The sequence below is a fragment of the Anopheles maculipalpis genome, chromosome X (genome assembly GCF_943734695.1).
Source record: "Anopheles maculipalpis chromosome X, idAnoMacuDA_375_x, whole genome shotgun sequence".
Lineage (NCBI taxonomy): Eukaryota > Metazoa > Arthropoda > Insecta > Diptera > Culicidae > Anopheles > Anopheles maculipalpis.
In genome coordinates, this window is record NC_064870.1 from 2,682,457 (window position 1) to 2,707,412 (window position 24,956).

The 24,956-nt window shown below is 45.6% G+C and overlaps 3 protein-coding genes across 7 annotated transcripts in view; 1 reads left to right on the forward strand and 2 right to left on the reverse strand.

The window, feature by feature from the left end:
* Positions 1-24,956, forward strand: part of LOC126562339 (uncharacterized) — a 171,362-nt gene that overhangs the window by 50,062 nt on the left and 96,344 nt on the right. The window lies entirely within an intron of this gene.
* The window catches only part of LOC126556132 (fasciclin-1), a 353,811-nt gene that overhangs the window by 8,258 nt on the left and 320,597 nt on the right, over positions 1-24,956 (reverse strand). The gene's annotated exons all lie outside the window — the stretch shown is intronic.
* Positions 165-21,878, reverse strand: LOC126557674 (tropomodulin-1). 5 transcript variants are annotated; one of them, XM_050213532.1, is made up of 8 exons: positions 21,744-21,878; positions 11,504-11,656; positions 11,261-11,428; positions 10,838-11,182; positions 10,511-10,762; positions 10,153-10,300; positions 8,290-8,500; positions 4,937-5,263 (listed from the first exon to the last, which is right to left on the reverse strand). In XM_050213532.1, the coding sequence occupies exons 1-8, from the start codon at positions 21,819-21,821 to the stop codon at positions 5,230-5,232; spliced, it is 1,389 nt and encodes a 462-aa protein (XP_050069489.1). In that variant the 5' UTR covers positions 21,822-21,878; the 3' UTR covers positions 4,937-5,229. The 5 variants fall into 5 exon arrangements, with proteins under 5 accessions (XP_050069522.1, XP_050069489.1, XP_050069498.1 ...); XM_050213541.1 differs by lacking the exon at positions 21,744-21,878 and adding an exon at positions 14,519-14,641 and having other exon boundaries at positions 4,938-5,263; XM_050213565.1 differs by lacking the exons at positions 4,937-5,263; positions 8,290-8,500 and adding an exon at positions 165-228 and having other exon boundaries at positions 21,744-21,877.

The following is a 24,956-nucleotide window of genomic DNA, read 5'->3' on the forward strand; positions in this document are numbered from 1 at the left end:
TCCAAATGGTTTGGTCGAAAATGGGTTTGTTTGTGTGTGGGTGTATTTTGCTTCTTCCTTTCCCTCTTTGATTTTGGTGCGGGCGCGCGTTTTTCCGAAAGCCGTGGTGCAGCATGCGAGAGATTGATGGTACTTCCTATGTCGTCTGTGTCTCCGAGGGGGTATTTTTTGTGTTGTAGTTGAGTAAGCCGCACGTCTATTTGCGCTGGGTAAGACGCGCCTGACGTACTGTGAGGGAAGAAGGAAGTAAGAATATCATTAGTTTCCGTTCGGCTGCAAACCGGTGGAGGTTGAGTAGTAGTGGGTATGCAAACACAAAACAATCAAAACAACATATCAAAACTCTGCGTTATTTGTCATGCGGATGTCAGCAAATATGGATGACCGGACAAAACTTTACTTTGAGGCGAAAGAGAGACATGGCATATGTTGGACCAACGCCACACACACGCCACGTCGATCCAGGAGATATTCAGGGTCTAAAACGGGTTTTTTTAAATGCCGCAGTTAGGGTATTAGGCAAATTTTGCGAATCTCTCAGCCGCTGATGAAGAGGATCAGCAGTATTTCTAAGGCAGTGTTAGTGGATGCTGTCTTACACTAGTACATGCCATTTGCGCTTAGTACTAAAGGTGTCCATGTTAGCTAGGCAAGATACGGTCTATATCTGGTTAGAACTTACTGTTAGAAAAATCGTCTTACAGTCTAGTATAACAGCAAACGCACACACACGCACGCACAGAGTTATTAGCAGCAAATGTTGCATCAGTAATAGAGTCAATAAAGGAAACCATCATACACAATTCGCAGTGGAGTCTGAGTGATCTGCTGCCTTCCCCGAGGATGGCCCGAGGAGCAACGTCCGACGAGGGATGTTGGATAGACACGCGACAGCTAGCTTCCGTCTTCATATACTCCTCCTCCACCAGGAACACCGTCACCAGACCCCGCCACCCAGGGACCTTTGCCGATGCCACATATTAGCTCACACACACACACACTACATACACACGCACGGTGGCGTAGAGATAGGCAAAAGACGGGTTTCCACAACCCAATGCGCGTTTTCCAATAACGAAGTTGCTCCAACACGAAGAACCACCAACACTGCACGTTGTTTGCACACTCTCTTTTTCTCGCTAATATTCCCTTACAATTTCCTTCCCTTATTCCTTCCACCCTCGCCTATCCCCCACCAAACCCTCCCTACCAAACACCCCTCAAACCAAACAAAAGTGAGAGGAGAGGTTGGAAGATCTGGGGCACCGGAGGATCAAATATTGGGCGTTGCTACCCTATGTGTGGGGTTCACACTTAATATTCAATTTTAATTCAATTTCAACTTTAGATGCAATATATATATTCAACGCTATACATACATGTATACATAAAAACACAGGTAAGCACGCGGGGAAAGTTTTTTAAAACCCAAAAACAAAACAAAAATAAAAAAAAAAAAACAAATGGAAAACTGAAGCACGCGATCGCGTGCACTCGCTTTGGTAATAATAGTTTGTTCTGCCTGTGTGCCCTTCTTTGCACGCTTCTGTCAGTTGCGATACGGGTGTGATTGGAAGGTTACAGTGGTTCTACCACTACTATATCGCTTCCCAGCACTACTGCAAAAGTGGCTGATTGAACCACACTACCCACTCCAGGGGACACTCCAGGGAGTTTTGTTGGGAGGGACGAGAACAACAACAACAACAACAAAAAACACTACACCCACTCGACTGACAGGTGTCGGGCAGGAGCCTAAAGCCTATTTTGATTGTGTCTATAATAGGATGTTTAATTCTTACACACGCGTCCCTCTTTCTATAGTACACATTTGACAGCAGCACCGTACACTACTCACCATCCACATTCACTATGCCGGGAAAGGATGACGAGTTGTGGTGCGGTTTGCTGCAATTGCACCGGAGGGCGGTTGAGCGTTGTGTGAGATGAGTATTAAACGGTACAATGGTTGTGTGGGATAAAACTGTATACATTGAATGAGCAAACGACTCGATTACTATACGCTACCTATACACACTTTTCTTCCTTTCCTTTTCTTAAGCGAATCAATAGCAATTGAGTCTCTACGAGGGACACTACACGTATGCAGGGTTTTGTGGTGGCTGTGTAATGTCACAATTTCCCCTCAAGTACAGTAATTACCCGACTTAGGCGGACAATGTGGAGCAGAGTAATTTCGAGCATATTTCTTTGTGCGAATTTTTTAAAATAATGTTTGAACGATATTCACACACATTTCAAATGATTAAAATTGTTTATCGCACTGATTTTCTAACGCGTTTTCAACTGGAAATTATTAGTATTGTTTTTAAATTTTCTTTAAAACCTGCGTTTAGTAGAGCACCGCGTAGTTCGGGTAAAAACTGTACAAAAAAAAACAGCATGCTACTGCTGAATGCTGTATCGTAAAGGAGATTGTTCTTTTTTATGTTTTGTGATAAAATTAATATTGTATCAATTATTTAAACCAAATTCATTACAGGAACTCCGATTGTTCGATTTATAGATATGACGTGTGATGGATAACAAACAAACAAAAACCAAAAAAACTATACATGAAAAGACCTTACTACGCTTTTGCAAACTTCCCCTTATTTTTCTCCCTTCTACTCTTCCTATCGATGAAGTTCAAATATTTTTTCTCCTTCCCTTTTTTTTTTTTTGGTTTAATAGTATATTTTCATACGCCACCTTACTATCTGTCTCAATTTCTCCTCACCTCTTCAAATTTGTTGTATTATATAAAAACAAAACCGACACATTCTTCACGCCCCGCTCAAGCACAAGCACAACTGAGTCGAGGTTGGTTTTAAGAAAAAAAAAGTCCATAAAGCGAATTAAAAGAGGCGTATTACAAGCGCCAAAATAAAAAAGAGTAGGGAAATTTGTGTTTTAAATAAAATAAAGCAAACAAACATGAATAAAATAAAAAGAGGAAATAGTTGCACTATCTGTCAACCTTTTTTTCTTCGCAAAACACTACTAAGGTGAAGACTTTTACATTTGAAACTGGCCAACCGTCTATTGCTACCAACAAAACTATCTCCTGGACCATTTTTGTTTTTGGTTTGTTTTAAACTAAATTACATTCTTTGCTATCTTATAGTGTGATCTTCGTGCTATATGTGTGTGGATTTCAGGTTCACCATGTTGGATAGTAAGCAAGTACGGAGAAGAACAACAAAAAAGGGTAATAAAGATGTCAACAAGCGTATTCGACGGCGAAACGAAACGTTGTTTGCATACCCAGCAGGAATAAAAATGTAAGAATAAAAAGAAAAAGAAGAAAAAAGATATAAATAATATATAAATCAATCAAATCAGGAAAACTCATGCCGTACAGATAGAAAGAGAGAAAACAGAAGAAAGAAGAAAGCCAAAGTAAGTAGGGATGGTAGTTAAAAAGATGGGAAGGAAAGAAGAAAAAAAAACAAGAGAAAAATGTGTTTAGAGAAGTAATCATTAATAAGTGGTAGGGAAAAAGAAGAACCATAAAAATTAACGAAAACAAGCGGATAAAACAATCACGAATTAATAATCGAAGCAAGTCAAAAACAACACGTCATCGAAGGCAAAAAAAACGGTTGTAGGAACAACAGCAAAAACAAAACAACACAACGGAACAAACAAGATGATGATTTTTTTTTTTTTTTGGTGTCTGCCAAGAAAAGTCAAGAGAAGATGGGAGTTGATAGAGAGACGCTCTAGTTTGGTTCATGTAGAGCATCTCCTTTTCTTCTTCACGATGATACTGGTAGTTTGATGAATAAAATTAATGGTGATAAATCGATATATGAACGAACGTATATAGGGCGTCTAGGATGACCTTATGTTTTGGGAAAAATTCACCCCAAAAATTGTGGTGCACATAGCAGACATAGGAAAGATGAGTGAAAACGAAAGTTGATCGGGGAGCACGGTGCGTAACGGAAACAAACGAGCGAAAGAATGAGGAAACGGGAGTGCTTACTGCAGTAGGACTTTTGACGAGCAGAACATTGTACTGTGGGAGGAGAGGGCGGTGTGTGAGAGTGGTGAGTGCTTTGATGCGTGTGTGTTTAATTTTTGTGCGCGTGATTACATGAAAATGGATTGAAAAACTCGAAACTAAAACAATCAACATAAAAAAATCATGCAACAAAACAACCAAACAAACAAGAGTTGACGGAAATAGATGTGGCAGATAGAGGTGTGAAATCGCATTCCTATTATTAATAGATTACGGTATGGTACGGTTAATGCGAAACCGCTTGAAGCTTGTGTCAAACTTTTTTGGGCGCTGGTTGTGTCACGCAACAGCATTAATATTGGCTTGAATGAGCAACCGATGCTCGCGCAAGAGTATCCGCTCCGCCCAGCCAGGTGGGGGGAGGGAGGGGGACAGATTAAAAAAAAACTTTCCAAAGCAAAACACAAAAAGTGTTTATAGGGTTTTATAAAGTGTTACAAAGAACAACAAACACAAGGGACCACAGTAAAGGGTAACATGGTGAGAGGAAAGTCGTTAGAGGCGATAGTAGAATAATGGCAAACACGGTCATAGTATACCTCCGGGCAAGATAATCTCGTCTCAAGTTTTGCTGCTTTTGCATTAAATAATTATGTGTGTTTTTCGGTTCCTTCTATACAAGCACGAACAACTACACTCACACACACACACATACTGGATCAAAAACTGGACCAGTTCTGTTGCTTTCTTGCTATAGTTTTAGTACTTTTACATCTCATACCCTCATACGGGGTTATATGTAAGAAAGTTGGGGAAAAAAAGAGGTTCTAAATGTATTCTTTGCTTCGACTTTTGCCTCCCACTCGGAGTTGAAAACAGAACCGAACCACTAGGTTATCCCCTGGCTTTACATTGACAGCTGTCAGGTGGTAGAAGCTTCTCGCTTGTGTGTGTGGTAGTAAACTGCGCCGATAGTTTCGTTTTTTTGCTTTACATGTTGCTGTAGTTGTGCTGAGTAATAGTAGTAGGTAGAATAGTAGTAGTAGTAGTAGTGGTGGTGGTTGTGGTGGTGATGGTAGTAGTAGTAATAGTAGTAACAGGTCGTGAAGAGTGTTGCAGTGGGGAAGTAGAGGTTCGGTAGACGAGCGCGAGATGATCGCATCGCCGGGACAACGTGTGAAAACCCCGCGCGGATGGGTCGTCTCTCTTCCTCTCACTGTATCATGGTCGTTTGTTTCCTATGCATGTTTTGAAAAAATCTAAACTGCAGCCGCTGTGAGAGATTTTTTCTTACTGGAAGTAGGAAAAAATGGGGAAAAAAGAAATTCAAATGAAACGAAATCAAAACAAAACGATAAACAAAAAAGAAAACAAACGCAAAAAAACTTCCTGTGGGTGTGTGATACAGATACGACAGTACACAATTACAAATTTACAGAACAGGGAGCGGGGTACATATATAGAGAATCGGTAATGGCAGTTTATGGTGGTGTGGGACGGCGTTTGGAGCGTTCGAGGGAGGATCTACGCTGCTGTTCTCGTAGGCGATTTTGTAGATCCGCTTTGGTTGGGAGGGAGTGACAGATCCAACATTAAGATAGCCGTAAATATTCGTCCACCTATAATGCAGGACTAACCATCCTTACTACGGTTACTTCAACTTTAGCAGGCCTTGGACTGTTACTTCTGGGTTCCTTGCCTTAACTTTACCCGTAGTCTGGATAGTCAGTACTGCATTTCGGGCATCAAACTGCCTCAATCCCTTATTGGAAGAATAAAACTCCTTTTTCTAATCAAATGCTCTCGACCTTGTAAGTTCTTCTTGGCTTAACGATCTGCAAGATCAAGCCGCCAATATAATGGATTCCTAGACGTGTTGATATCAAGTAGTTGAAGAGGGAATCCTCATTACGAAGCAAAGGATGCTCCAAGCCTTTTGGAAATATCCTTCAAATATACATAGACTTAGAGTCATCCGAATTCATTCGACTATTTCGCACGGTGACTATTGATTGTACCTATTCCAAAGAAGGGCTTCATTTAACTAAAAATAATTTTAAAAAATAATTAAACTCCTTCCTTCCCATACCAAAGCAACCTCCAAACGCTTCCCTATCCCACATTTGGTGGTAACATGAGATCTACGGCAGTGTTTAAGTGTGGCGAAGGTGCTGCGTGTAACTGAAGCATGTGTGGCTGGGTGTGTATGACTGACGGAGAGACTTTTTTATACAACTATTTAACAACGAAACGTTAACATTTTCCAACGACGTTCCAATAGACGAGAATTGGTGGTTTCTCGTCTAGAAAGGCGATTTCTATTAGCTACAAGACACATCCAAAATGCAACATTATAATTAAATGACTGAAACAATGAAACGTTTGCCGCAGATTCGCTAATCCAGCTATAGAATGTATGCACAACCATGATGATAATAACGAAATTACATTACAGTAGCACACTAAGTGTCCAAGCATAACACTGAGTATGATGTGGTAGTAGAAGTTTTGTGTTGTGGGGAGGGATCGCTTCATTCATCCTGCTGTCATATGGAGGTACTTCGCGGAGTAGGTTTTGTTGATGTGATGATGTAAGTGTGGACGCGGGATTTTTTTTATATGTTGCCTGGCCTCGAAAGAGGTATTGCGCACAGGAAGTTGAAGTACAACTCATGACAATAGATCAGCGACAGAAGAGGAAAGTAGGACCCGGGAACAATGGACACCTATATATTTTCTTTGCTCTCATAATAAGCGCCCTGTACCGTACGACAAACTCGGGTTCTTCTATCTGTATATGTGTTGATCGCCATTTTTGCAAGAGAAAGATTCAGGTTGAATCGAGAGTTGATATTGAGGTGGGAAAGAACAGCAGGTGGAAATGAAGAACGCGAAAGCTCTCACAATACTAGCAGTCTGGTGAAACATTAACATGCCGCAGATTCGTGGCGGAGCGTGCCGCTTGAGAGGTGGGAACGGAAAAACAACGACCAAGCATGCACATGCACTGCGCACACAGAGAAGACAGGTGAAACAATATAGGGGACAGTCTGAAAAAAAAATCGCCGACGAAGAGAAACGTTTACTAAATGCACTAATGCGCACACACACGCACACACACACTAGGAGCATCTTCCTTCAAAGGGGTCAGAAATGCGTACATCCAAAGCAAGATGGCAAGATGGCGAATGTAGTCTCAGAGGCTCTCTAAGGCCTTTACAAATAAATGAAAAAGCAGGATGGCAATGATTTTGTTAGCATTATAAGGATTTTTTTTTCGAACGAAAGCAGCAAAAAGAGAAAAAATTAAGTTATAAACTAGAAACAAAACTCACTCGTCTCATCACAAAAAAATCTCTCTCTCTCTAGTCATCGAAGAACGCACACGACGCTACTATTTGCAAACAATCATCTAAATCTACCAAAAAACGCAAACCATTATGTACTAAGCGAACAATTAGAATTGTTGAAAAGGAGGAACTGACTTCGCGCAAAAACACATCACAAAAATCAAACCTTTGCTGCATACTTTTGTGTCTGTCTGCTCGATGGCTAATCGCTACTTCAAATCTGAGTATTATCCCGGCTCGTGACATAGCTGTCAAATCTTACTGCTAATAGCATTTGCATACCTTCAGACGATCTCAACTCAACGATCAGCCACCGACCGAGACTTAGTACACTTGCATGCCCAAAACGGCACGGGATTTAGTTAACAACTAGTTGCTGTCATCACTTGGTGAAAAACAGAAAAAAAATGTTGGCTAAGGATTGGCCGGGGCGTGTGTTGGTGGATGTCGGTATGTGAGTAATGGCCAACGGAAATAGAAGAATTAGGCAGATGCATGTGATAGAAAAATAGAAAAGAAAAAAACACAGAACGCTGTGCACATTTGCGGAAGACTTGGCTCTCTATTGGGAAACATTGCCATCCTTATCATCATCATCAGCATCGTGTACGCAGAACAACTGTTTGCTAGTGATCGCTTGGCGAGCTAGTTTAGTTAGCTTGGGCATATGGCGTGCGACACACAGAGTGATAGCGAGCGACGCAAAGAAAGAGCGAGTTTTAAATTTCTTTTTCGTTTTGTTGGAGAAGAAAGAACAGAAGGACATTACGGCAGCATTAGGTTTGGTACGCGCGCTTCAAGCTACTGCGGTTTTGCATTTCCAGATTTGTTTTTTTTTTTTTTGCAATAGGAGGTAGAATATGTGTGAGTGTGTGTGTGTGCGTGGAGGTGTTGCAGTTCTTTTCGTTTTTGTTTTGAGATGTTGGCTTTAGGGCGCCTCCTTGTACGAACTGGCGAACAACAAATTACATATCTTCGTCGTCGGACGGTGGCGGACGGATCACCACATTGTCGGGATCCTCCTCGACGTCGTAGTCCGCCGGTGGCACCTCGACCTCCGGTTCCTCTTCCGGTTCCTCCTCCACGTCGGACATTTCGGCCAGCTCCTGTTCCTCTTCGATGCGAACCGGCCGATAGTAACTGCCGCGGGACGAGCGTCCGTCCCGCTTATCGACTCGAACTGTCGGTTAAGGGGTAGTTTTGGTGCGGTGAGCGGAAGTTGTGAAGGGAGGCGGAAAGGGGCAAGGAGTGTGGGGGAATGTGGGGTGTAGTGTTGGAGGAGAAAAGGGATGTAGAAGATGTATGTGGGTGGGTTTTAGTTTGTTGGAGAAAAATTGATTCGAGCAGAGAATGATTTTGTATGTATATGTGTGCATTTGTATTGTAATTTTTTTTAAGGCGAAAGGCGTAAAATGTTTCATAATGAAGAAAGAGAAGAAGAAAAAACAGGAAGGGAAAAAAAGGGACAAAAAAAAGGTAACACGAAAGACATAGAGAGTAGGTTTTAGTGATAAAGAAGAAAACAACAGAAGAAAAGTAGTAAAACAATAAAACGTAAACGTAAAACACAACGAGGCGGCGCCCACTGAACGCACGTCCATCAGATTGCGAGGGTTAAAGTCGACGAAAGAAAACGAGTAGAAAGAAGGATACAAGGGTACAGACTAGGAGCAACAAGAGACAATAAAATGACACATATACAGATAGATGATATACGCATTAAACAACATCATTGCGTATGTTTCTGTGCACCCGCAATTGCATCAGAACAGTGATTCTTATGAGAAAAAAATGCGATTCTTTCAAGAAAGATTGTGATCACGTGAATACTTCCTGCTCTCATTACTAACATATTCCTGGTTAAGAACAAACGGGACTGGTTACTTCACTTCAACTCGAGAACGCGTGCCCCAGGGATGCAGACGACGAAAAATTATACGTGCAAGACACTTGTTTCAGACACCGAAGAGGGAGACACATTAGGACCACACACGCCGAAGAAAATCGGTGGGAATATGACATGCACATCCTGCACAAGAATTATCACCAAACGACCCGACATGGATGAACGGGGGCAACTTCGCTTAATGTTAGCGATCACCAGGACAGAGACAAAGAGAAATGACAGATCAAACGAACCTGCTCCATCGGACAGAGATCTCACGAGTTCTGGAAACCACACTGCGAAAAAATAAATGGACTAAACGAGGACTAAACCGGGGGATGCTGCGCAGGGGAGGGGCGAGGACACGAAATAGGATTCCATCCACGCTTACGGAAGCTCATCCCAGGTTCGTTTCGTAGGGACCGGCTCGGTCGGTATCGGTACGTGCAGAAACCGGTAGTACGGTATCGGATGGCAGTGTTCCGGATCGTCTGGACAGCGAGAAAAAGTGAGAGTGTGCCGGATGCAGCACAGTTGTGCAACGGTAAGAGCATAAAAGAAGATCAGATCAGGAGGTGCAGTGGTAAACAGCCAACACGATACTAGAATTAGCGTCACGGGGACGTAACGTTCTACCGGACAACCGGACACGAACATGTGGGAAGTCATTCGACGAAGCTTAAGAGAATATTAGAACTTGAGACGCACAGTCTCAAGTCACAAATACCCAAAGGATTTTTTAAAAACTATTAATACTGAAAATGGTTTTAACGAAGCGTCCTACAGACAACTTGAGTGAAATTCTTGAGGAATCCGTTCCCCACCCGAATCACTTCCTCATACCAGATATGCAAAAACGCAACAGAGAGGCTAAAATAAAGATGTAAATATACGTAAAACGGTAACGCGCCTTGCGTTCCCCGTGTGATGCACCCCGGAATACTCACTTCTGTCAATGTTACGCTGCAAATGGGCGGCCACCCGATGCCGGGCGTCATTGAACTCCAAATGCAAACCCAGCCGCAGCAGGGTGGTATTCTTCTCGACCAGCTCCGTGATCTCCATCTCGATCTTGTTACCGAACACTTGCGATCGCTAGTGGTTGAAACACCAGCCATTTGAGCCCGATGCAAAGTTTGAGTGTCGAATTGATTGGTGTGGCGAGGTGAATCGTTTGATTGGTGATACCGTGGCGGCGCGTTCGGGAAGATAAAGAGCGTGGGAGAAGAAGAAAAAAAACACAAAGATGTTAATATTGTTGGGCCGCTTGCGTCGGTTGAAATGGATCCTCGAAGGGCGGAATACCTGATTCGAGGCACGGAACTCCTCGATCGTCATCTGGGTAAGAAGGCTCTTGACCAGCGTCACGATGACCGGCGGGCTGATAAAATTCGTCTCGACGTTCAGCACCCGTAGGGCGTGGTTTTGTTCGATGGCGGTGGCCAACATCAGTGCGGTACGATCCGTCAGGCCAACGTTCGTGAGCGACAGCACCTCTAGATGTGTGTTGGACTTGAGCGCTTCAAACAGCTTGTCGAACTGCTCGTCGGAGATGGTCTGTTTTTTCCCCCCCACCGGCAGAAAGATGTATCATTTACTGTGCCTCAGACATTTTTAATGTCGCTTCCTTACCTTAATGTTGTTTAGATTCACCTCCACCAGCTTGCTGTCGTCGCTCTTGATGCGCTGGATCGTTTCCTCCGGATCGGTCGTGTTCGGTGCTTCGGCCGGGAAAATCTTCGGTATGGCAGACTTGGTAATGCCATCCCAGCCGAGCCCAACCGGCTGGCCTTTGTTAAGCAGTGAGGCATGATACTGGTCCTGGTTCATCATCGAGTGGAAACCAAGGATGGCAGCCAGATCGATGATTTCTTCCTGCGTCGCATCGGTCAGTGCCTGTTCGTACTCGTCGCCGAGATCGATGGCGATCTGCTCGTCGGCTGCCTGAAGCTTTGCCGGCGGTGGTGGTGGTATCCACTGGAAGCGTATGGAACCATGGGGAAATTAAAATTTTGCCTGAATGCATGCAACAACTATGAAAACTACGTTTGTTACCTTTTTGCCACGAACGACACCTGGCACGAATGGTTCCAGCTCCGGACGGTCCGGTGTTTCCAGCGCTTGCTTATTAATATGATCGATCAGCTTCTTCCGATCGAGCGGCCCGGTTGGAGCCTTATCACACTCGTAGTTGGTACGCTGGCTCGGTGGCAAAAACGAATCCTGGAAAACGAATCGGAAACGATAACGGGTTAAGTGGCGCGGAATGTCTACTGGTAAGAGCTGGCAGCCACTTACGTCCGGATCAACCTCCTTCGCGAGCATGGTAATCTCTTCCGGCGAAAGCTGGGCGAGCAGCTCGTCCACATCGATATCGTCATACGCGCCGACATCCTTGCCGTACAGTTTGGCCGGTGTCGTGATGGTTTTGGTGGTGGTTGACGACGACGTCTGGTAGGGTTCCCCGTAGTGGATGACATCATCGGTGACGGACGGATCGAAGGAGAGAAGAAAAAAGTGGCGTTTAGTTTCGTTTGGTTTTGGTACCAAAACGACATTAGGCAGCACAACACAACACATTGGACAGTGGAGAACGTTTGGAGCGTCCAGCCCTCTAGCGTGCGCACAGTCACACACACATACACCCACACGCATTTGCACGCGTGCGTTGGGGATGGAGACGTATCCGTAGCGCCTGCAAGCAGACACCACAGAAATACACGTCACGTCTGTTGTGTTTCTGTTGCAGAAGTTGTAGTGGTGTCTCTAGTGTCACCGTCTTGCGTTGTCGATTTGATAGTAAAACACAGAATAAAGAAGAAAACACAACACAGGCCACATAATAACGCGCTCGGCTCGTGATTAGCACTAGTAACAAGTAGCGGGCTGATCGGTGTGAGAGTGTCCATCGTACAGATGGGTGATGTGTTGCTTTGTGTTGGTATGTGTAGATGTGGGAGGCGGGAGATGGCAGGAGGGTTGAGTAAGTATAGTGTAGCAGAAGTATAAGAAGTTATGACAGATGGAAATAATAGTGGTGGCCTCCTTTTCCAGCCTGCTTCACGCCTGCTGTGACAGCATAATTAAATGACCGCTCCGCTCTCTCCACATCCGGTGCCGTTAGCACCAACATGTCTCGCAAAACCCCATCTTAAAACATTTGATTGCTTCCCCCCCCCACACAAAGCAGCAGTAGCAATGGAATGCTTCGCTCGATTCCGTAGCAAGCAGGGATTCGAACCCACTCTCTATGCATGTTTTCGCGTCAGCGACAGAGCCGGGCAGCGAAGTAGCCATGTTTTATTGCTTCATGCTCAGTGCATAAGGTTGGCGGTTGGTTACTGGTAAGTCTGTTCGGAATAGTTCGAGCCCCGACAGCCATTGAGGCCGCGTGCGGTATGGAGGGTCATAAAACGATGATGATGGTGATGGTGGTGCATGTGCAGACGCAACGAAACATAGCTCAGACATGTTGTCGGAACGGTTGGGTAAGCTTGGGAGGAGCGGATCGGGGCGATCCCGTATGATCTCACCCTCACCATGCATAACTCCCTTCTAAAGCTAGTTTTGTCACGATCTGCTTCCCCCCCCCCCCCCCCCCCCCGACTAGAAAATCTTTTCTACTTCATAACGTCTGTACGGTGCCTACCTCACGACACACTCGTCAATCCTATTTGCAAAGACTTGTTTCAGTGTAACAAACGGGACGGGGAATAGGTAATTTAGCTATTAGCAGACCATTTTACTCCGGTAGTTACTGGGTGGGAGAACATAATTTTCTGCTCTACTTTATTAAGTTATGGATCCACCTCACCTAAGCTGATGGTTCAACGGGTATTGCTCGGAAGGCACAATTTCTAGCAATTTAAAAGAAAATGTTGTACGTACAAAATTAAAAGTGTATCTGGGATACACTCAGATGCTCTACTTTAGAGCACAGCGATGATTTACAAGTTTTCTTGGTTCTTTCTTAGCTCAACAACCTGCTAAGGTCCTCTAGAGAGTAGATCCCTGATCATGCTAGAATTAAAAACTTTTCTGGACCCAATTTCTGGACTCTCTTCAAAAAGATGTCTCCAGGTAGAACTCAAACGTGCTCAACGCTGGTCAATGTGCAGTGGACATTCCACAGGTAAAGCTGGACATGCTTATTTCTAATATCAAACTCTTGTCTGGTTCTACATGTTATTTATTATCCGAATCATCGCAACCAGAGTGCCACAGATTCCAGCAGTTCTACCTCCAGCTAGCTCTAGTAGTCCAGATTTGGCTCTAGGTATCAAGGTACCCTTAATGCGCCTAGCTGACTCCATATTTCATCTTATTTTGAATAGCAATTTAAAAAACCAGGTTTGTTTTAGATCGAGAGAGAGTTACCAATCCCCACCCCCCCTGCACCGGTGGCTTTTAACACCATTTTGTATGGAGAAGCCCACGTAAGATAACTACTCATCAGCGGGGAATAGGAGCTGACCTGATAAGTGGTTCTTCTTGAGAAAAGTGAACGGTTTTCTTGTTCGTTTCCATCCGCATTATCTCATCGTTGACCGAGATAAACCAAGGAACCTATCTAAGACCCTTTTTTCCAGTAAAAGCACCATTTTTCTCTCTTCCTCTCTTACCCTTCCCTTCCTTTACGACAACATGCGAGTGGAGTTACTGTGAGCTCGGATGAATAATACAAAAAAAAGGCGTTTTCTTTTTCGCGATCTCGCAAATACCTCAGCCATGCGCGCGCGCACACACACACACACACACACACACACAAATGCCTGTTTAGCAAACACAATAATGCATGCCAGTGCAAACAAACAATCAATCAAAAGACCAACAAAATCCGTTAATGTAACACATGATCGCGGCTCGCTAATTTTCCCGAACGTCGTCAGTTAACCATTGGTGTTGTGGGTAGCGTACGCGGGTAGGGTGGCCCACCCCTTTGGTACCGGTCGGTAGAAGGCGGATGCAAGGTGCAGTTAAAATGCACATAACCATTATTTTTGTTTTGTTTGTAAGGGAGATCTTTTTTGCTGCTATTCAAGAGAGGGTTGTTTTTGGCAAGTAAAAGAAACAGTAAAACAACTGGGTAAAAATAAAAAATATCATTCCTTAGATACATACATAAACACATGCCAAATGCACACACGTGTGTCGTTGCTCTATACCGTACGAAATAGTCGGGCTGGAAGAATGAGGTGAACGATGGATTGTTGGGGGTTGGTGGTGGAGGTCAAAAACATAAATTTTGGGAGGTGGGGGGGGGGGGTGTGATTTGGGTGGTAGTGGAAATTATGATTACGGTTGAAAGCTTACCATGTTGCTCTAAGAGAGTAGAGAAGAAGGGAGAAGTAGAAGTAGGTAACGCAGGTTGACTCACACACGCACACGCACACTCACACACACACACACGCGCGCGTAATCTGGGTGTGTGATTGTGAGGATTTTTTCCTCTCTCTCTACTGTTTTCGGGTTTTCGAGGTATTCGATTTTCTTCCAGCAAAAAGAACGCACCCTCCACTATGTTGGGAAGAGGGGGGGGAGCGTGGACTTTCCTTTCTCTCTTGGGTTTATGTATGCTTTTCGGTCTTTTTTCAATGATCTCACTTTTGCGCCCGTTTTTTTGCTGGTTCCCACGTGTGCACCCTGGACGCACGCACACCTACCAACAATTTGCCTGCTCTCAATCACACAGACGCACACCACACACACTCATACAGCTACAAGAACAAACAGGACACGCTGATGGATAGGGTAGAAAAGAAGGGGATTTTGTAGAGAAAAAAAAACCAATTAACAGCACCAAATATTACTCATTTGCAATATATTGGCAGTAAAATAGTTTTACGCGTGTGTGTGTATCTGCAACCCACCACCCAATCGAACCGGGTGGATGATTCAAGCAAGTATGGGCGCGATGCTTTCGGGCTGTATCAAGCAACCTATCGCGCGGCCTATGCTGGGTCTGCTACCGACCGAGGGAGATGCGAGGTAAATTGTCCGCACGGTTTCTTATCAAACCTGGCCACCTTTTCCTTCCCCCCCTCCCCGGCGATGTGATGTCTTGGCTTTCACCCGGTGCGCGAAACAAGGCTGATGCGCGCCAGCAAGAACAACGTACGGTGTATTTGGGGTGTGTATTTTTTTTTTGTTTCCTCTTTTCTTTAACGCTCGGACGCTTTATCGAGGTTAAGGAGGGAAGAAAAACTGCATCGCGCATAAATGCACACACCCGAGCAGTAGCTGCTAGCAGCCTTTTTTCGCTCTCTCACTCGCTGGCTCTGTCACACCTTCGGTTTCGGTTCGAGAGGGTGCAAAAGAAACAACAGGGGATGAATTCACACACAAGCCCAAAACTAAATATGCACCATGTGTGCGTGTGTGTGCTGTGTGAGAACCCAACTGCAGCATAAAAACGGTACTTTGTTTCTTACTGAGGTGTCTTTTTTTTGCTATTGTTCTTCCAAAGATATTTTCTTTCGGGTTACTTGAAACAACAAGCACACACACACACGCCACGCTGTACAAACAATGCTACACGGACGGGCTTTCGCAATAGGGGTCAATGAATCGCATAAAAAACACACACACACACACAAACTAACGAAGGGATATTTGGTGAACGACTGGCAAAACACTGGAGACGTTTTGCTGTTGGCCCGAAACCCACTCTGCCTACTGTCTGCAGACGATGATGACTTCACCACTCACACACGCCCTAACAACAACAACAATGACTGGAGCAGCAAAAACAGGGCCACCAGCGCACCAGAGTGTCGATCCTTTCAAACTACGCAACTGTCCAGCACACACGGGACACACACACACACGTACGCTCGCTAACAACGCGCCACTACACGCTCTCGTACGCGTTTCCTCCGATGTACACACTTCGGGTGACGGCTACCAACTGACTGGACCCGCTGACTACATGCGTACGTTGAGTACTTCGAGCGCTTTGACAAATCGATTAGATGGAACGGGGTGTGCGAGACAGAGCCACCGAAGCAACAACGTTCACCACTCAAGAAATAAAGGGTTGGTTGCATCTTGTCTGCATCGATAAATGAGTGTGCACGTTGAAAGGGTTGCAAGAAAAAAGAGGACTTTTGTGTGAGGAAAACCAACCCGCTCCCCCAAACTCCAGAAGCTACAGTATCAGAAATGTTATGCTGTGTTTATGTTTCTATCCTGCTCTGACACACATACACACACCGGGTTTTCTTATGTTTTCTTTAGCCAATTGAATATGATCCGTCAGAAGCATAGCGCCAGGTGGTGCTTGTTTACAGTGTGGGGGTTCGTTTCTGCAACGGCATTGGAATTGTATCTTTTGTTTTTTTGCGTCCAAAAAAACCGCTACAATTCTGAAGGTGAAGGCAGGGTAGTGGAATTGTTCATCTACTTTAAAAAAAAAACGAAGTTTTCAATGTATTTTAATTCGTCGAACAATTAAATTATGTAAATAATACGGCCTGGCCGTTCTTTAGTGTGTAAAATACAAAAAAAAGCATTTCAATAATGCATTCCAAGAAACAAAAAGGTGAGAGATCATTTTGCAAACAAAAGAAGGGAATCGTGAGAAAAGGTAACCCTTTTCCGACAGCGTTGGATGAATTCGTAGTCGTGGTCGTAGCATCGTTTGGAGGTCACGCTCGCACGAGAAATCTCGCCGGCTCGCTACCCAAGATGTTACCCAAAGAAGGTAACGTTTTGGAGCCGTCCCCCTCCCTCTCGATTCGTTCTGACCTCTACACAACCCGGAACAATTGACATCAGCAAAGCACTGGGAAAGGGGAGCTACACAAAAACACATCGATCTTCAAGAACAAAGCAAATGACAACATTGACCCTCATCCCCCGTTGGGAAGGGAAGCAACATCAGGGTGAAGTATAGCTGATCCGATGCGCCCATTCTCCAAGTCGCATCGTGGAGTCAAGATCAAACGGAAATAGCCCAAGCAAACATGTACGACAGCGTGAAGAAGGTAAGTGATTCGTGAAGCAGTACAACTGCAGAAGAAAACACATTGCGCAACGTGGAAATAGGAATGCATTGTGAAGAAAGAGCATAATGTACGGGTAGGCACACGCATGTCAGGGCAGGAGCATACCAAGAACCCTAGTCACTGCACGCACGTGGGCCAGTGACGGTTACCGCGTCTAAATGGAGCAGAACGTGCTACAGTTTTCGAACAGAACGATGAGCATTATACACACTATTTACACAGCCCGACATTCCACTCCAGTTGCAGTCCGAAGTGCCCTCAAGTGTGGGGGCACGTGGGGTACTTCCTAGCGATTGGTACCTTCGGGGCTGAATGTGGGCTGAAGTGAAGCGGGCCAGATTGGAAGATCTAGAATGGCTAGGTAGGTAGAATTTACCACAGGGCAGAAGCGCATTAACTATGCTGCAGGGCCGTTGGCGTTCGCCTACGTCTACGGTCCAGAGCGTCTCGGGTGGGCCAGCCTGGCGTGGCAAGCATTTGGAAAGCGTACTACATACTGCAACACTCGTCTACATCTGTACTGCCACACAAGCGGCTAAGTAATGCTATCACGATAATTTTTTTCTTCCCGCCATTAAACAACTAACATCCAGTTCTACTCCACTCCTCGGATGTCGCTAGCAAACACTTCACACAAAATCAAATCGGTTTCTCTCCCTCCCCCCTTTCTGACTCGCCCATGGAGTAGTGGAACTATTGTAGTAGTTGGGTCTCCGCCTTAACAGTAAACTCTAATACTGCAAAAAAAAAACCCCCCCGGGCACATGTTCCCAAGCAAATGGCGAGCATTTGCGGAGCGCCACCCCACAAAAGTGATGGGACTGTTTGATGACTGTTTTGTAACATCAAGTGAAGGAATTTGAGTGAAGAGCAAAAAATACATTGTTTGTGTGTGTGAGTGTGTGTGTGTATGTACGCCACTATGGGCTGATGGTTTGTGGTTGTGGGAATAGCGGTCGGGAACACTAGTGACCGTTGGTGGATGCGCGCAAACACACACGTTGTTGTCGTTGATTGATTAAATTCTATTGTGTCATTGTAGTGTGTTGGCAGTTGATAGGCGCACCCGGAGCTACGTCGTTCAATTCTTGTTGGCTTTGTTTTGTTTATCTTTTTTTTTTTTTGTGCATGTTGGAAGTTCGATTGATTGAAGCCCAGCATGTGGCACAACTTACCTAGATTAGAGAATGGGAGTAAGGGTAAGAGAAATAAAATGGCTAGCTAGAACATAACACCCACGTGCGTGGAAGTCAGCAGAAGGAGGTCAGCAGAAGCGACGCGAGTGCTAGAGTGTGTTTGGGAGCTTATTGGATGCTGGATTGGCAGCGTCTAGTTGTGTCCAAAAGTTAGACGAGAGGGCCTGCCTGTTAGTGCTTTGTTAGCAAAGCAATTGTCGACCACAGAATCCACAACTGCACCGGAAATAGCTCGCAGGAACCTGACCAGTTTCGAGATTCTTTCACTTGATTCGGCTGTACTGTGTCTCTGTCCCACTCTCTCTCTCTTAAATGACGTTTACGTTGGAGTGTCTGCTGGTGCAGGTTACATAAGTATCTTTAGAAACCCGAGGATGTCAGGTCCCATACCGCAACGCCCATGTTTAGCAGCGTCCCCGGTTTTGAGCGGGAGGCGTGTTTTGATTAGCACCGCCATTCCCGCCAACCCCCGTTCAACACGCATCTTCGCGGTAATAGTGCAAACCGAACTTCGAAATAGAATCTGTGAGCCAACGACGTGCCCAAAGTCAACATCCGAGCGCAACAACCAGGAACCATCCGAAACCGACGCACAATAGAGACGCAGTAGCACAGAAACGCAGCTCGCTATCGAAAGAAACCCCCTCCCCACGACCCCGTATGATGCGATCTCGTTGGCCTGTCGAATCGAGAATGGGTGTGGGTGGTGAAACATTCTCCCCCAACAACAACCATAACAACACGCACACAAATCATCATTTGCCAACCGTGTCGGTTCGTGGCAGATGGGTAAGCGATGGTACGTAGGGCGAGCAAGATCATTTAGCGAGATCGAACCACCATTTTTTCGTGGAACATCCCCCTGCTGTGGTTTTGAACTTGTCCATCGTCAGCTACCAACCATTGTCGTCATTTTGCTGCCAACAAGACATAACCTTTCACCGGAGACTTCACGGTCCGTCTTTTTCTTTGTGTGTGTGTGTGCTGTTGTCGCGTCCCGTTTCTTGCGTCCCTGTTCAATATCTGGCTCCCTTCAAACGGCTGTACAGACACCCACACAACGGCTGGTTCGTCCATCATCAGGCCATGGTCAGAATTGCTTCGCATGCACGCTGTTACCAGATGAAGCGCAATGTGTTCCATCTGTGTCCTTGTGTCCTAACCAGATTGGGAGGGAGAGGGTGGTAGGGATGGGTGCTGGATGCTGTCGGTCGGCTGTTTACGACAAACGCGCAGGCTAGGTTATGTTTATCCACCGCCCAGTGGATCTATCGCACGGGACAGTAAATTGTGTCAACACCCTTCCACTGGAGGTCATCCTGACGATCAGCAGGGTGCCCGTCAGGTGTTGGCTTAAACGAGCTTCAACGAGAAGAGTCGCAAAACCCGCGCTCAGACTCGTGTCAGGTTTCCGCTTCGCTTTGGTTGCGAGATGCACCAAAGCTAGCAGCACATAAAGTCGCTCATTGCCCATTAGATGTACTGGGTGGAATTTTATTTCCTGACAAACGCGCCGCGAATCGGCTGTGCTGGTGGGCCCAATTTATGGGAACAAGGTGCAATTGATAGAACACACGGGAGGGGTCAATACAGTTAAAGTTTTCGCAACATCCACCAACACTCGGGCACACACGCGCGCGCCATTAACGATCGTGCGACAGATGCGGAAGATGTGCCGCCATGTTGCGTGTGGACAAAATATTGTGAGGTTATGAGCGTACGCGGCCCGCTGCTTTTGGCTCGTTACGCTAAGATGTATTATCTATATTTAAATCTGTACGGTATATTTAAAACAAATAGGCAATACAGACAAAATACACATACACACACACGTAGCGTTGTGATAGCCCCGCGCGATCTGCGCATGATGTTCGTTTCGTTGTCGTACGCCGGAAAACTCGCTACACCCCATCAGGTCAGTTTTTTTCTTTCCCTGCGGCCACTCTGAACACGAACAGCGACTCCATCAGGCGTGTGGGAATGCTCTCGCCGTGTCACCACGCTGACGCCGTTCTGTGTGAGCGTTCGTGCGTACGTGAAAAGATCATCTTTCGTTTTTGGTGGGTTTTTTGTGTGTGTGTGCGTATGCGGGTATGGCGCCGATCGCAACCGGCCACCGAACATCGAGTCGTCAAGTCACCGATCGGCAAGCCAGTAGAATCAACATTTAAAAATAGTCAAACACAGGAGCCTGTTGTTATTCGGCGTTGCCCCGCGGTTGTATGCATTGCGTACACTACTGTTAGCGCTCTTGCGTGTGCTAACCGCCATTGTGGTGTCCCGTCAGCCGCAGTACAAGCGGCAGTAATCGAATTAAAAGCAAAAGAAAACGGGAAGAGAGAGAGAGAGATAAATACCACCCAGAAGATGTGAACTGCCGTAACCTTCTGATATACTAGAGAGCGCATACTGCACAGGCAACCAAATCCCATTCTCAGTTGAGCCTCACTTTAATGCGGCTGTCTGACTGGTGAAGCGAAATAAAAAACAGCTGTGATCATAGGACGGATTGATGCGATGTTCCCAAGTCTTTCGCTGGGTTTAATGGAACACGAGCGACGGACTCGGGAGTATAGCTGTTAGTACGGTACGGTAAGAGGACGGCAGCACAAGCTGCTGGATCGTGCGAGAGAGATAGAAAGAGAGATAGAAAGAGAGAGAGAGAGAGGCGGAAGAGCTACAAGTAGATAGAGTGGATAAGCCGCAATATTAAAATCGAAGTCAAGCGAGAAAAAATAACGGTGTGTGAGAAAGAAAGCAGACACAGCAGCTGCTACTGCTGCTGCTGGGGACCAAAGATTACCCGTCAACCATCAGTAGCATCCTACCCTTAACCCACTCGATCACCTCCTGCACCAGGCTACTAGATCAAAAAGTCCTACTTAAAGCTTTCCACCAGTCGCACGGACAACATCGAAAGACTTGCAGACCGCCAGGTGGCAAACGAAAGCGGGTAGTAGGCGGCAGTTGGCGCCGAGAATCAACTAAAGAAGCGCAGAAGAGCTAAATAAAATGAAAAAGCAGTAACAGTAAAATAAAACACTTAGCCGAAGTTTGTTGGGTTATAGAAGCGTTTGAAAATAAATATACTACACACACACAATGTATTGGAAGCGGGGCTTGCAATGTGCGCAATGTCGAGAAGAGTGTGTGTGTGTGTGTGGATCGTGACTTTTGCAGTATCATCGCCGGCTTGCTAGTAAGCGCAGGCAAGCACTCTAGCACTCTAGCACTCTAGCAGCACATTGGCTGTTCAAAAGCAGGCGGAGGAGGGAGGGGGCTTTTTTTACGGGGCAGGGCGGGCAGTAAGGGCAAAAATCAACTTCCTTTACTTACTTCCTCGATTTTGAAGGTGGTCACGGACTTTCTGGTGACATGGTGCGTCTCCTCGTACTCCTCGTACGTTTCGGCCATGATTGGAAAATCGAAAATCCGCTTACTAAATCACTTCAATATCTATTTTTATATAAACGGCCCTCTTATATTAAAACGGGGTGGATGGAGGGGTTCTTGGTAGATATATGTATATGTGTTTTCTTTTCTGCTTCTCGCTATAATACGCGGTCGTAGGTGCATACAAAGATATATACATATTGTAATACTCGGCTAATTTGAATGAATTATCTGTATGTGTAAATTAGTTGTATCTACTTGTGTGTTGGTGTGCGTGTGTGTGTGTGTGTAGAGGAATAATATTTATATATATCTAATATGTCTGACACAGGTGTTAATTTCCGTTTGTGGCCTCGTCCTCACGCGTACTACTTCTTGGTCCGACTCTTCAATCTTTTGCTTTTCTCAATTATCACCTACTCTCTTCTTGCCACACTCACATAAACATTCACACACATACACACATCCACGAGTTCACGAGTGCACTATCCTGTCTCTTAGAGATCCCGCACGCGCCCTAGTTCATCCCCTAGTGCACACTAGACAGTCTCGGGGAGGATGAAAATCACACGCTTGTCTGCTGGATATAGGCGTTTCAAACTGGCCGATTGGTTCGAACGAACACACAGCCGGACACCCGGATGCTCGAACCCTCACGCCCATGTTAACTTAGCCTGCGCAATATAGAGCCACATACGTCACAGTCTCCTATCTCTGGCGCGCGTTTGTGTTTGTGGATGCGTGTGCGAGCGCCCCCTCCCCCCCCATCCCCCCCTCCCTGGGTGCGTGTGTGTTTTATTGATGGGCGAGCGAGCGGATGGATGGATTACATAAATACAGAATTTTCCTCGCTCCGGCTAGATCACACTCGGATTATCTCGGACCATGGAGTCGCGGATCGGATTGGGCCGTACGCACAATGGGTGCGCACGGTGGACAAAAACAAAGCATCGCTTATCAATGATACCGGACAAGCACCTGAAAGGTGAGATTAAGACGAGGGAAAAATATACCACATCAAACACACACACACTGAGAGACACACGCGTGTGTGTGTGTCAGAAAGAGAGACAAAGAGAGAGTGTGTGTGTTGTCTGTTTTTTTTTTTGGAGCGTTGGAAAACTGTCCATCCACCGCGTTTGCGAAGATCGTGAGCGTGCTCGTTTGCTAAAACTCCTTTTTTGGAGATAAGCGATGAGCTTGCCCAATACATTCTTGCGGTTGTCCTTTATAAGCGCTGCTTGCTAAGATAGTATATCAGTCCTTCCTGTGCGTGCACACACACACAGCTACGGGCACAATCAAACGCCACACACATACACAATGTCGTATAAGCCAATACGAAACAATTTCAAGTGGAATAAAATATCCGTTAATTTTAAACAAAAAAGAAAAGAGATGGATACTAATGGTGTTTGCGTTTCATTCGAGCGAGATACAAAGATTTACAAAAACACATACGATCACTCATTTCCCCCCCCATGTTTTCCTTTGCATGCTTTTCACTTGCACTCTCTATTTCTGAGTTCTGAGCATGTAATTGATCCCGGTGGCTCTGCCTAGGATCGCCTTTAAACTTGCGAAGCTTCAAACGAGAACTTCCGATGGTCGGGGGCTGCACTGGACACTGGCGCGTACGTTTGATTGTAGTTTTTCTTTTATCGGGATGAGATAAGTCAGCATGAACTTTGCCATCCGTTTGAAAAGCCGCTGCGTAACGTTCAGCAACACTAACACGTACACCGATAAAGGACACGCACAGGTTGAAGGATACGCATGTGCGTGCGGATTAAATATCACGATTCCCCGGACGGGCAGATTATTTCGGGACGGGTGTCTCCAAATGATGTAAAACACAGGGGTAAGAAGTAACCCAAACACATACACACTCGTATACACAAACACACGTGACCGTTCGTGCTGGGTCCGCAATCGAGCGTAAATTCGTCACTGTGATGATGCACACAACAAAAAAAAAAAAAACACACTGCACACACACTTTACACTGGGAAAAAGACAGCAGCAATAAATCCTAAATCCGGTCAGGCCTTAGCAAACAACGAAACAAAAAAAAACCTCGATTCGATCGAAAAACCTCGGGAGGGACGGGCGGGACCGCGTTTAGCAACTAGCAGCAGAAAGGGCCGATCGAGCAATCGAGCAAACGATCCACAACAGGTTCGCCGCGCACGATTTTCCAAATCTCACGGAAGCTGCACTGCTGCAACAGCACTACTACTCTGGCCTTACGCTGGCACCGGGACACTAACACGGTCGGGCGGCTCGTTCAGCGCGGGATCGTTCCACAAGTGCGGTTTCGCGCGCGCCGTGAGAATTCGTGAGCGGCTCACGTTGTCGCACAGTGGTCCAAAATGTGAAGATCAAAATGTTTTCCACTGGTTTTTTTACTGATAAAAAAAAAACAAAACAAACTAGTCTACAAATCGTGGACTCGATGCCTTAAATAATTAAATCGAAACCCCGTAAATGAAGCCTTTGATTCGTTGTTGAAATATTAAATACAACGCGGGAAAACAAAGAAAACTGCTTGTCATATTAAGGAAATTTTTTGTTTAATTTTTTCTCCCCATAACCACAGCCCATAGTGCGCACGCAACCGAGGAGAGATTATGCGCAAACGGACGCGAGAATGCGCGCGCGTTGATTCTTCTCCCCAAACGCAAAACGTAAGACAAATTGATCGACTTCCTGAACCGATCCAATGCGTGCGTTGGCTCTCCGCATCGGGAAAACGCCCGCCCGAAGGAAAATGACGCTCGCGCATGATAACGACCCCAAAGACAAAGCACGAGTGGGAAATTACCATCCAAAAGATGTTACCGACCAACAAACGCTGAAGGATAATAGAGACGGCGAGAAGAAAAAAAAACCCTTTTTCGTTCGATAATTGCAATTGGGTTAACTTCCCTTTTTGTACGATCGTAAGCATCGTACAGAGGTGCATGCTCGTTTGGTCTAGGGGCGAGAAATGTGGCTAGCTGATCCCACGTTGCGTGGTTCAAATCCCGATACTTGTATGTTCTTTTCGTGTGAGGGACTACTCCACATCATCCAATCTAGAAAAAAGGGGTTTGTTATGATGGGTGCAAAAATTGCATACAATCAGGCGCGGGGGGGGGGGGGGGGGGCGTGTGT